Below are 14085 nucleotides of genomic sequence, written 5' to 3' on the forward strand. Positions count from 1 at the left end.
AGTCGGACATGACTGAAGCGACTTAGCAGCAGCAGCAGCAGCACTAATGAGTCTACCACGTGTGATTTGAAGACAATAAAGTTTCTTTTCTACTAAGCATATGCAAACTTTCAAATGAACCACATTAGAAGAGTACTCACTTATCCCAAGGATATAATGCTTTTGCCTAACACAGTTCTAAGACTCACTTTTCAATCACTTTCAGAGTCTATGTTTCATTCTTTAGAAGATACTCAACAGTCAGAGATGAATTTGGTTTTTGGAAACAGACAAATGTTATCCAAAGCCAAGTAAGGTGTCATTTTCAGCATTATTGTCACTTTAGGCCAAAAGTGAAGTCTGAGCTAACAAAGTGGGTTTTCTGATATGCCTCACAAATAGATTTTAAGGGTAAGTCCCAAACGGTTTACACAGAATAATGTCAATAAATAAGTACATAGCTTTCCAGGGTGACTATTTTGAGGGACTCTACTCCTCTCCAAGCACAAAGATGGTCCATTGCATAAGAACTCACCTTGGAATGCAGGGAATGTGGATTCAATTCCCTGGTCAAGGAACTAAGATCCCACATGCCGTGGGGCAACTAAGCCCTTGGAGCCCAAGCACCACTAGAAAGATCTTGCATGACTCAACAAAGATCCCCGTGCTGCAACTAAGACCCCCACGCAGATATCTACACATGGATCTATATATCTATATAAATAGGCACACATATATGTATATATATAAACAAGAGCAAAATACACAAACAAGTTCAATGTATCAAGAAAGTGGAAAGCATAGTGGAAAAGGAGTAGTAAGTCTAAAGGGCAAGAAGCTTGTCATGTTTATGGAACTGAAACAGCATCAGTCTGGTGAACACAGTAAACAAGAGGATCGTGGAATGGCATGCGCATGGAGAGGTGGCCAGGGCAGGGACCCCCAGTTTTTCATCAGTACAAGAAAATCACATAAAACTTCATTCATATCATGTGAGCTGTTCCTTCCTGCTTACCTCTGTGTTACTATTCTCTGTGTGGGGACATCTCACCTAATGAGCTTATGCTTTCACACTTTATGCACAATCTCCTCAAATGCTGAACTGATAACATTTGTGTTGAGCCCCCCTTGTTACTTCACAGGTACTCAGGGCTTTGGGGGAACCCATTCCTTCCGCAGGGTATGCTTTCCCTCTTGCACTTGATAACTCCTGCCAATACCCGAATCCATCTGGCTCATTCCTCTCCACTCTTTACATCCCAGTTCAGATATCTGCTCCTCCTCCCGGAAAACTCCTCTGGACCCCATCACCCCAAATCTCTGCTTACAGACTCAAAAATACAAGAAATAAAACTGTATTTTTCTGTAAATGAATTCACATTATACTATGTATCCCTTTCACAGTGCATTGGAAATTTAGTTTAATAAATTTAGAGTTCTCTGTCTTCACCCAGCTTTTTCTCCAATTTCTAGGAAGAAATATAATGCTGAGGTGTCAGGAGTGGGAGCGAGGGAGGGTGAAACATTTGGTATTTAGGGTCATCATTCCTCCTCACCAGCTGCTTCTACAACATTCACATTCCCACCTGACTTGTGGGTGGCACCTTAGCTTTAACCACAAGCATTAGGACATCTACAGTTTCTCTTTCTCTCTCTCTCTCTCTCTGCTATTTTCAGGTCCATCTGGGCTCAAATGATAAAGAGGGGATCTTTATCTTTTCTGTCCCTTCCCTTCCCAGCATGGCGACAGTTCTCTTAGCGAGACCATCTAGGATTTCTCTATGCTCTGTACCACTCCTGGGCACCTCTTCCTGATCCCGCACCTTTACTGGGTCACAGAACCTCTCCCCAGCTGTCTCAGGCTAAACCACCCCAGGAAGACATTCACTTCGGGTTCTATCAGGAAAGTGAGTTGCTTCTTCTCTCTGTTTTTGACTTCCCCAAGCTTATCTGGAGTTTGTATTGTTCTCCCAAGTCCACAGTTCAACCCAAGATACAGGAGATTTTGTCATCTCTATATATCTAGTAATTAGCATAATGCCTTGCATACTGTAGGCACTTAAATTTTCATTGAAATGAATTGAATTAAATTCTTCAGTGAGTTGCCTCTGCATTCCACTATGGGCAGCCAAAATGACTTATTCATTGTCTAGCTTAATACTGATATAAATATTGAAAGTAAAATAGAATCAGTTACACTAACTGAATACGCAAGAGATATAAGAATGCTCACATAGATGAGAAGAAAATGGGTGTTAGGATAAGTGATACTGGCTGGGGTAACAAAAACCCCAAAACACCAGTAAATTGTCACAAAGTCTCTCTCCCACTCAAGAAGAGTTCAATGCAGGTTTCCCTTATTAAGCTATTCACCAGAGTAGGTTTCCTCCAAGATGGGTCTCAAAGAATCAGGCTGTTTCAATTTTGCAACTCTGCCATCTTTATCTTATCTTCAAGACTTCAGATACAAGGAAAAGAAAGAACACTGAGAAGGCATACTCTCCTGTAAATGTTTCAGCCTGCAAGTGATACAGCATTTCCTCCAACATTCCACTGTTAAAAAAAAAAAAAAAAAAAAAGCTCAAGTAGTACAGCCTCACCTACATGCAAAGGAGCTGGGAAATATAGTTTAACTGTGTGCCCAGAAAAGGGAAATGGATGTGGTCAGCATGAAGCCAGTATCTTCCATGCATGCTCAGTTCCTTCAGTCTTTGCAACCCTATGGACTGCAAACCCCCAGGCCCCTCTGTCCATGGGATTCTCCAGGCAAGGATACTGAAGTGGGTTGCCATGCCCTCCTCCAGGGGATCTTCCCAACCCAGGAACTGAACCCAAGTCTCCTGCATCTCCCTCATTGCACGTGGATTCTTTACCCACTGAGCCACCTGGGAAGCCCAATATCTGCCATCAGCTCAGTTCAGTTCAGTCACTCAGTCATGTCCGACTCTTTGTTACTTCATGAACCCCAGCATGCCAGACCTCCCTATCCTCCCTGCCAGGCCTCCCTCCCTCCCTCCCTCCACCCAAACCCATGTCCATTGAGTCGGTGATGCCATCCAACCATCTAATCCTCTGTTGTCCCCTTCTCCTCCTACCCTCAATCTTTCCCAGCATCAGGGTCTTTTCAAATGAGTCAGCTCTTCGCATCAGTTGGCCAAAGTATTGGAGTTTCAGCTTCAACATCAGTCCTACAAGTGAACACCCAGGACTGAGCTCCTTTAGGATGGACTGGTTGGATCTCCTTGCAGTCCAAGGGACTCTCAAGAGTCTTCTCCAACACCACAGTTCAAAAGCATCAATTCTTCTGCACTTAGCTTTCTTTATAGTCCAACTCTCACATCCATATGTGACTACTGGAAAAACCATAGCCTTGGCTAGATGGACCTTTGTTGACAAAGTAATGTCTCTGCTTTTAATATGCTGTCTAGGTTGGTCATAACTTTCCTTCCAAGGAGTAAGCGTTTTTTAATTTCATGGCTGCAGTCACCATCTGCAGTGATTTTGGAGCCCAGAAAAATAAAATCTGCCACTGTTTCCACTGTTTCCCCATCTATTTCCCATGAAGTGATGGGACCAGATGCCATGATCTTCGTTTTCTGAATGTTGAGCTTTAAGCCAACTTTTTCACTCTCCTCTTTCACTTTTATCAAAAGACTCTTTAGTTCTTCTTCACTTTCTGCCATAAGGGTGGTGTTATCTGGATAGCTGAGGTTATTGATATTTCTCCCGGAAATCTTGATTCCAGCTTGTGCTTCTTCCAGCCCAGCATTTCTCATGATGTGCTCTGCATATAAGTTAAATAAGCAGGGTGAAAATATACAGCCCTGACATTCTCCTTTTCCTATTTGGAACCAGTCTGTTGTTCCATGTCCAGTTCTAACTATTGCTTCCTGACCTGCATACAGGTTTCTCAAAAGGCAGGTCAGGTGGTCCGGTATTCCCATCTATTTCAGAATTTTCCACAGTTTATTGTGATCCGCACAGTCAAAGGCTTTGGCATAGTCAATAAAGCAGAAATAGATGCTTTTCTGGAACTCTCCTGCTTTCTCTATGATCCAACGAATCTTGGCAATTTGATCTCTGGTTCCTCTGCCTTTTCTAAAACCAGCTTGAACATCTGGAATATCTGCCATAGTATATATTTAAACATGCAGATTAAATAGTCCCGAGTACCTTGAAGTAATAATGAAGGGCACTAACATAGTTCTGTTAAACTGGAAGCAGAGCCACAGTCACTTGAGGGAATAAGACAAAAGAATTAACAGGCAGTGTGTCACTAAGACGTTTGAAGTGGCTACTGCAACATTTAAAATTATGTACATAGCCCTTCTCAGTCTTAGACAAATCACTTCACATTTAACACCTTCCAAAAGCATTTCACTCTTGTCCCTCCCCTGGCTTGCATGGGTTGCATGCCTCAAATGCTTCAGTGGTTTCCATTTGCATTTGGGGTGGGATCCAAAGTCTTTACCCAACCACAGGGTCCTGCATGATGAGGCCTCTGCCTGATTCTCTGGACTCAGCAGCCCCTCCCTCAGTTGACTTCTGCTACACAGACCTTCCTTCAGTTCTGAAACATCTTCAGTTGAAGCAAAAGGGAAGGGGTCAGGGAACAACCTTTAAAAAGAATGGCATGGTCACGGGACGTGACAAAAACTGTTTAGAACCAACCAGCTCCAAGATGGCAGAAGACTCCACTTCCAGTAGACCTTGATCCTCGTTATACACTCACTGTAATACACTAACAAGCTAAATGACACACCCACAAGTGCCATGACCGTTCAGTTCAGTTCAGTTCAGCCGCTCAGTCGTGTCCGACTCTTTGCAACCCCATGAATCGCAGCACGCCAGGCCTCTCTGTCCATCACCAACTCCTGGAGTTTCACTCAGACTCATGTCCATCGAGTCAGTGATGCCATCCAGCCATCTCATCCTCTGTCATCCCCTTCTCCTCCTGCCCCCAATCCCTCCCAGCATCAGAGTAAATATTTTAAATATTTTACAATGAACATTTATATCAAATCATCCTTCAAATATAGACAATTTTATGTGTCAATAATACCTCAATAAAGCTGGGGGAAAATAGTACAGAATAAAGATAGTAGGATTTTTTAAAAGTCAATCAAAGATGGCAGCACTGGAACAGCCCTTAAGGCCCCCTGCTGTGCCCACAGTCAACTTGTTACTTGCTGGATATGATTTCCTGGGAGATGGATTGGGGCTGCAGGAGTAGGGAGGGTACCAGGGTCTTTGGGGTACATCCTGTTTACCTACAAGTACAAACATATTTCAATATTTAAAAACTTGGTATGTTTGGCCTGGCTACTTCCATGCAAACATACCAAGTTTTTAAATATTGAAATATGTTTGTACTTGTAGGTAAACAGCATGTACCCCCAAAGACCCTGGTACCCTCCCTACTCATGGAAGTAGCCAGGCCAAGGGCTTCCCTTGTGGCTCAGTTGGTAAAGAAGGCACCTGCAATGTGGGAGACCTGGGTTTGATCCCTGGGTTGGGAAGATCCCCTGGAGAAGGCAAAGGCTACCCACTCCAGTATTCTGGCCTGGAGAATTCCATGGACTGTATAATCCATGGGGTCACAAAGAGTCGGACACGACTGAGCGACTTTCACTAGCCAGGCCAAATCTCTGTTCTGAGTAGGAGTGAGCTGGGGAAGTCTCCAGAAAAGGTGGCACTAAGTTGCTTGAAATTTCACGGATGATGTGGCACTGACAGACTAGTGTGAAGGTAAGGTGGACAGAACTAGAGGGAAAATTGTGGAGGTGCAGTCCTGTCAACTTCGGGCTGAGATAAGCTTCAGTGACCTCGCACGTAACGTGAAGAAAATAGTAGTACTGACTCCAAAAGAATCCAATGAGAAAACCATAGGCAAAGTGTTTGCCACACGGTTTGGTCAGTGGCAGCTATTATTACTGTTGTGATCGCCATTGTTGTTGTTTCTAGGGAAAGGACTGGGCAAGAGAACCGGGGGGCTAGCTCACTTCTGCCATTATCTGTGTGGCCCTGGCAAGTCAACCACTCTGATCAAAATGTTGAGTGTATGAATGCATGAATTTTATGGGGCAGAGGATCGTATTTTTATGATTGTCAAAGAAATTTAAATTTTCATTTCACATCCTATATTTACCTTAAGTATCTGGAACCAAATGGTCTTTCTTATTTTAGTATAAACTATATTCATTATTCTGTTGCCTTTTTATTATAAAAGCACCAAATTCATGTTGTAGTTCCCTCGAGGAAAAATGTCATTTCATTTTTTTTAATGTTGTACTCAATATTATTATTTGAATATAAATCACAATACCCACTGTTTCCAAATTTTAAACTTTTATTTCAAATACTTAAACATACAACTGTTAACTATAACCATAATATTAATAAGGAATAGAAATATTAAAATATAAAAATTAAGTGCTGAAACATATTTTAATTAAAAACATTTGACATGGAAATTCCTCCACAACAAATCATCAAATAAAACCACTGCATCCTGGTGCCTGAACTTTTCCTAAAACAAATACAAAAAAAGAAGAAGAAAGGTCTTAGAAGCCATTAAACAAACTTTATAATTATGTGTATGAAAATAAAGTGAAGTGCAATTTCACAAAAGGAAAAATCTCACCCAAAATGAATGAGGTACATTTATGTAGGTCACTGTAGTTAAATGGAGAAAATCAAATAGTGACAAAATATAGTCACAAAATCTCTCAACATCGAAAGAATAGACCACCTCTCATACAATAAGTGAAGACACAGACATAACCGCAATCAAAAATCATTTGCATCAAAGTGATGATTCATTCCCGCAGCCACCCCTGGTGCTTACAAACTCTGCCTCCACAAGCTCAACCCAAAAAAAGAAATCTTTACCTTCATCTATATTTTGTGATAACAAATTGAGGCAAAACTAAATTTTAATTCACTTGGAAGGAAAAGACATCTTTTCCTCCTGTTCCTGCTTCTCGGTACATATTTATTAATCCCAAGGAGCTTTTTGACCTCATACCAACTATTCATCAATTTTCATCAGCCATTATTACTGGCCCTGCAGCGCACCTCAGCGGGTTGGCAGAACTTGTAGAATCAGGTTTCATGGGAAAAAGACGCTTTCCACTTCTCAAGTCTCAGTCTACACTTCAGGAAAAAAAAAAAAAATGCTCCGTTCAGTGTGGTGAATTTCCCTAGAGAATGTGACTGCATTTACAATGGACACTGTCAAAAATAAGACTTGAATATAAAACCAGGGTCTAGGATATTACAATCTCAACAGTGAGGAGGACAGAAACAACCATAGGCCGCATTTCTACATATTGAAATTCCTGCAGCCAGATGTTCCTGAGGTTTATTAAAATGTGATCTGATTAAGGGATTACTGGGAGGGTTGTGCTATAAATCATGCTGTTAGTCACATGCATTCAAAGGAATTCCTACAATGCTAGAAAAGTTGAATTTAACATTGGAGAGTGTTTACATTGCCACCAATCGAGTAACAGAGAGGGAGTGGGAAAAAAAAATCCACAAACCAGAGCAAGCATGCCTCAGGGAGTAAGAAGATTACAGGAATTTAGCTGTTTATTAGGGCAGAGACATGCTGTAAGGATTAAAGGGGATGAAGGAAAGGGGTGCTTCAAAGTCCATTAGTTTACCTAATGCAAAACGTAAACGTTTTCTAGAGAAAATAAAATTAAAATATGTATATGTTTTTGACAACTAAATTACAAGTATCTTTGTAATTTATATATTCTATACAAAAAAAGCAAGAAAAAACTGCTGTATTGTTTAAATGGAAAATACCAGGTTCAATCCCTATAAAAGCATCAAACGCATACCATTTAGGATAATATCACTGATGCACATTTGACAACAAAATTACAAAGCTCTTTGATATACTGTGTATGAAGAGTGGCAATTAAGGCCAATAAAATCAAATGAAGAAAAAAAACTAATTAACACTAACATATCATTATGACTCACTAGCATATAAACTCCCATGCCTGCTCTAAATTGCCTGCAATTGGCAATTCCCAAATTCCTAAGGATGCAGACAAGAGTTTCCAGAAACTGGAGCCACCAGAGGTTTGGGGGGCTCTTGAGAACTTTGACAATTCTTCCTCCTAGCAAAAGGCCCTAAGCACACCAAGGACTTAAAACCCACCCGTCCCTGCTCCCAAGAATGCAATCTCAAGATTATGAACTATAGTGGTGAGTTGTAGATTCTAAACAAATTATGTTACTGCTTTATTTCAAAAAAATTAATGGTTCGTTTTTGTGGCAGAAACAACATGGAATCTGAAGACAAAAGATTTGAGTTCAAATTCCAGATCAGGTATTTACTATCCCCGTAAATTTGGGCAAGTCATTTAACCCTCCACAAATGAGAATCATAGCAATGTCTACCCCACAGAGTTGTCGTGAGGAAAAATGAGGCAAATGAATGTGGATGAATGTGGAAATATTCTAAAAGTGGCAAAAAAAAAAAAAAAAACCCTCTACAAATGTTAACTCTTCCAGGGTACCACGAGCAGGCTCCATCTAAACTTGTGCACGCGTGCTCAGTGGCTCAGTCATGTCTGACTCTTTGCAACCCCATAGACTATAGCCCACTAGGCTCCACTGTCCATGGAATTTTCTGGGCAAGAATACCAGAGTGGGTTGCCATTTCCTACTTCAGGGGATCTTCCCAACCCAGGGATTGAACCCACCTCTCTTTCATCTCCTGCATTGGCAGGCAGATTTTTTACCATTGACACCATCTGGGAAGCCCTCCCTCTAAACTTAGCAGGTGATAAAAGTACAACAATTTCCTGCTACAAAAACCTTAATACACTGAAATTAAACTGATCATAATAGAAAAAAAAATAATAACATAATGTAGAGGGAAAGATGCCATGAGAACTAGATTTAGTAAAATTGGTCCAGGTTTCATATGGAGAAAACCTGGCAGAAATTTTCAGCAAGACATTAAATCTGTTTTTATACAGTAAACAAACCCAGATTTAAAAGACCACTGTGGAGTGGAAGGTGAGAGGGAGATTCAAGAGAAGAGGGACATGTGCATACCTATGGCTGATTCATGTTGATATATGGCGAAAGCCAACACAACTTTACAAAGCAATTATCCTCCAATCAGGAATAATTTTTTAAAGTAAAAACAAAACAAAAAAGGACCCATGTGCCTTTGAGATTGTATGGACAATCATTTGAAGAATCTAGTTAAAAGTAAAAATAAAGATCATACTTGGCTACTGATAGCAAACTAAACATGTACTACCACAAGATTAATAACTAATTGCAGCTAACAGTTTTATTCTTCTAACTTTGTTATTGAAAAATCCATGGTACAGATGATCTCCTAAACTCTAACCATTACAAAAGAGACATCATTTAAATTCAGAAAAGGACTGATTTTCCAAAAATATTCTGGATGTAGGGTATTTCTGCATAAGTGTACCAAATGACAGGATGTACCAAGAGCATTTTATCAAGGTCACTGTACCATACACAAGGAAGATATTATTCCTACAGATATCTGAAAAGCTGTTTTGAATCTTGTAGAATAAGCCAAAATACATCAAATTTATAAAACCAAGAATTCTACAAAAATGATATAAAAAACACAGCTCAATATAAACTAGAGTAACTTGGTGGGGGGATGGAGACCACAAGTCAAATTTCTCCCCTGGCTTCTTTGGCAACCCTGACTTTGATTTTCACGTCACTCAGTCACACGCATACCTATCTTTGTTCATCTCTGCTCCTCTGCAGTTACTCCTCCTCTCAGCTATTGAGCTTTCAAATAACTGGTTTCCCCTGTTGCATTTCTGAACTCCCTAAACAGCTCAAGCAATCAGCTCACCAGTTACCCATTCCTGACATGGGTTCAGCATCTGCAGCCTCTCCAACCTACCACTGCCTGCGTGGTGAAGCCCCACACACTGGAGTGCAGGGTGCCAGGAGAAGGTCTCATGCCACCCAGAGGAAAACATATTTGCAAAACCAACTCATAAGCGGCTGCCCTGCTTAAAATTCCATTGAATCTTGGGATTCTGGGGATTCCTCTAGGTCTAACAAGTCCCCTAAGCCTCCCTGCGAGTTTAGGGTAAACCCCGAGTCTTTCAGGGCATTATGAGCATTCATAAACTTCTGCAGGTATTTGGAGGTATACAACCAGTGATGTTTCAAAACATCTTCCATTTCGTAGTACTTGGACTGCCTAGCATTCATTTTCCGGAAACGCCTGAACAGTTTGTTGCCAGATTCATTTCCCTCGCTTGCCCATGCCCCAATGGAGCCATCCCTCTCAATAATTTCAGGGACGTGAGCCAAGGTTTTGTGAAAATAATTGGTGATTTTGCCTTCATATCTATACTTGAACTTGGTGGAGAGGAGCTCAGCAAAGCGTTGTGAATTGAAGCTATACTGGCAGAGGGATTCCGGGCACTCTTTAGCAGGACATGAGGATCGCCAGACGGGTTTCATCTTCAAATAAAGGTCCATCAGTTCCTTCAGGGCTTCGTGCCTCTCCTGGGAGGGAATTAATTCACAAACTGCCTCAACCGTCTCTTTGGTCATGAGCTTCCGGGCAAAGTTGCCGTTCATCCTCATGATGGGCTTCAGGTTCATCTTCTTTCGGAGGTGCTTGTCCAGGGTAGCCTGCCATCTTTTCCTTTCCTCTTTGGAAGCGTTGGGGTTCTTATACACCTCTCCGATCTCCAGCTGGAAGATCTTGTAGAACTCAGCCGCATTGCCGATGTCGCAGTGGAGGGCATCTATGGAAGGGACCGTCTCAATGAAGGGTTTGGCCGAGACCCCCTTCACCCGGTCCCGCAGTTCCTCCACCGTCTCATGGTAGGGGTTAGAACGCCAGACCTCATAGCGCTCCAGATTCTCAGCGTGGCTTCTGGTTATGGAATGGAAGACCAGATTTTGAGAGGCCTCCAGGCGAGTGGCATCACAAAGGGTGCAAATGTAGACTGAGCCGGAAGCCTCGAGACCTTCCACTTCGCGGACCAGTTTCTCATCGTAGCCGGTGCCCCTAAAGATGAACTTGAAAGTCCGGAGGATGCCTCCCATCTCCAGCATTAATTCGCTGCTCTTCATGGCCTCCCTCTCGGCAATCAGAGGGCTCAGGATGGCCGTCAGGGTCTCGTGGTCAGACTCATCGGCTAGCATAAGGCACAGCGGCTTGCAGCAGAGCTCGGAGTTAGGCTTGGCTTCCTCGAACACCTTCACGTTCTGTGACCCGTGAGCAATGCTGATTTTCATGACCGTGAAAGAAAACCGAACCGCCTTTTCTGGAACTGCCGGTCCGCTGCCGTGCTTCTCGCTCACGTCTCCCATCCCATCACAAGACTCCTTCACCACCACGGTGAAGGGGCCATTCAGGTAGTCGTCAAGCTCTCGGGCTCTCATGCCCTCCAGAATGTCTTCTTCCATGTCCATCAGAGCGGACACCAAAGCTGCATCATAGCGGAAGCGCTTGGCGATGGTGTCCACCGGGTAATCGTCCACAGAGGAGGCCAGTCCAGACAGTCCATCAATAATGCCCACGTCAGTGCTGGAAGACACGTTCTTCAGAGGTGGCTGCCACTCGAAGGGGTGGTAGCCTGGCAGAAGGACTTTCTCAGCACTCCGAAGGGAGTGCAGAGGCTGGAAAATCTGCCTCCCCGTGATGGCCTTCACAGTCCTGTACATCTTGTGGTACTGGCTGCAGCTGAGGAAGGTGTTGACGCGGATGGCTAAGCAGACAGCCGGCTGCAGGCCGGAGCCACGTCCCTTCATGATGGCCTCCAGCTCATCCGCTTGTCTGTGCTCATTTCTCGCTCTCAGCGCCAGCAGGAACAAGGTCAGGCACACAGACTTCACATCTCCACCTTCTTCTTTGTCGGCAAAAGCCTTGACCTGCATCTTGAGCTCCCTCAGACGGTGCTTCTGAGCCCTACGGGTCAGGGACAGGAGATGCTGGCGGGGCCGGCCCCCTTTATTGATATGCACAAAAGTCTCTTTCGATTCCTTGTGGCTTGAGACATGGTGATTGTATTTTTCCAAGCTGACCTCCTCATCGCACTCCTCTGCTGGACATTTCACCATCAGGGAGTTCAAGATGCTCAGAAAAGACTTCACCGGACTCTCCAGGTCAGTAGGGAAGCAGGGATACTGGCAAGAAGGACAATAGCTGCCCAGGACTTTGAGGCATCTGAGAATGCAGATCCTGCAAAAGACGTGCTTACAGTTGGTCTCCACGGGATCGGCCAGAATGTGTTCGCAAATCTGGCAGGAGATAGATTTCACAAAGTGTGCTGGGAAGTCCACTGCTAGGAGCCTGGTACTGAGGTGTATCTTACTGCAGTTGGTGATCTTCTTCATCAGTTCCTTGCTGCTGATCCTGTCCTGAGTTCTTCTCTTGCACCGTCGGGCTTGTCTCGCTCGGTCGATCACAGTTCTGAGTCTTTTGCTGAGCTGCGAGTTTGGCGGCTGACTCTTCCTCTTGAGTCCTCGACGGGCAGCATCACAGATGTCACAGGATGGTGTGTGGGGGTGCCACTCCATCGTTGCGTTCCTCGAGGAGTAAACCTCACGCGGGGCACTGCTGAACTTCCTGTGCATGAAGCTCCAGCAGTTATGGCAGAACTCAGTGGGGTGGATCGAGTCCACATCTGCCTTCACGTCGATCCGGAAGACCTTGGCAATGAGGTCCGGCCAGGACGTGGCCCTCTTTTCCTTCTTTCGTAAGAGGACTTGGGTTTTGCCATCCACGGGCCCGTGGACTGGATATCTCCTGTGGTGCTGATCAGCTTTGAGAGAATTCCCACAGATGCGGCAGAGATGTCGCAGGTTGGCTTGGTGGATTGCTTTGTCTCTTGCTTTTCCATCATCGTGGGATTTTTTCTGAAATTTTGGGTGGGGCTTTAACACCGGTTGAGTCAGGGCTGGCTTCGGACCACCAACCTTGTCCAGGGCTGCTGGAGATTGCTCTAGAGAGGGCTTCCCCTCAGAGGAATCTTGCTTTTCTGCTTGAGCATTTTCAGGGGCCTTTTCAAAGGATCTCACCCTGAACAGCTTAAATTTCCATTCTGAAAATTTAATATGTGGATGCTGGATTTCATCTGGGGCAGAACTGAGTCCCAGGGTAGGTGGCAGAGAGACAGCCATGCCGGCTGAAACCTGGGAACAATAAAAACAAGTCAGATGAGAAAAAAATGTCAACATCCCACTGATGCATCTTGGAAAGAATACAGATTAGTACGTTCAATTATTCACTTATTAAATCATCCAGAAAGTTAATTATTAAATCTCCTATTTTAATATACTATGTTAGGTGCTGATCATATATCAGAGAATAGAGTCATTCCCTGTTTTTACAGTGTAGATGGTCATTTAAACCAGGTATGTAAGTACGTGCACCACCATAGTTAATTTTACATATATGTGTACAACCTTATATTTTAGTTTATTATTTTTATTGAGGTATAGTTGATGTACATACCATATGTACAATATTATTTCCCTTTCACTAAAACCTTAAGGTCTTTGAGGACAAAAATCTCACGATTTACCTCTGTATCCCCAAGGTTCCTAGTACACATTACATGCTCAATAGTTGTTTGCCAAATAAATGCAAGAGAAAAACTGGCTACTAAAACCAAAGAAAAGTCATATTTTCTGCATTGTATCAGCCTCTTTGCAGTAGCTGGACAATATATTTCCAGCTTTTTAAAGCTGTCTCCCAGGAGGTTGATTGTTTATTTCTTCCAAACGGGACATAAAAGGATGATAAAGCTACAAATCCAAAGAAACTAATTACTCAGTACTTGAAAGGATGAAGTGAATTTTGAGCTTTATGAATGCATGCTAATAATAAGTATCATGGATAGTAATTATGCTTACAATTTTAATTAGTGAATGCTGCTGTAAATTAAAAGGCTATGTCTCCATTAGAAACAAACCCCACAGAACTCTCTAAACCTGAAACAAACCACAGTGTGCATATACAAAGATTCTGAAGAACTTTTAAGATGAAAAATTCGAGTATTTTCAGATAAAATTCCACAGGCCATCCTGAAAGTCATTACCAGGCACTGATCA

General features: G+C 43.0%; 1 protein-coding gene across 1 annotated transcript; it reads right to left on the reverse strand.

Moving 5' to 3' along the window:
* Positions 1–9596: 9596 nt before the first annotated feature.
* On the reverse strand, positions 9597–13152 carry RAG1 (recombination activating 1). Its single transcript, XM_027561816.1, has one exon. The coding sequence runs from the start codon at positions 13150–13152 to the stop codon at positions 10021–10023; it is 3132 nt and encodes a 1043-aa protein (XP_027417617.1). The 3' UTR covers positions 9597–10020.
* Positions 13153–14085: the final 933 nt, after the last annotated feature.

Source organism: Bos indicus x Bos taurus, chromosome 15 (genome assembly GCF_003369695.1).
Source record: "Bos indicus x Bos taurus breed Angus x Brahman F1 hybrid chromosome 15, Bos_hybrid_MaternalHap_v2.0, whole genome shotgun sequence".
NCBI classification, from domain to species: Eukaryota; Metazoa; Chordata; class Mammalia; order Artiodactyla; family Bovidae; genus Bos; species Bos indicus x Bos taurus.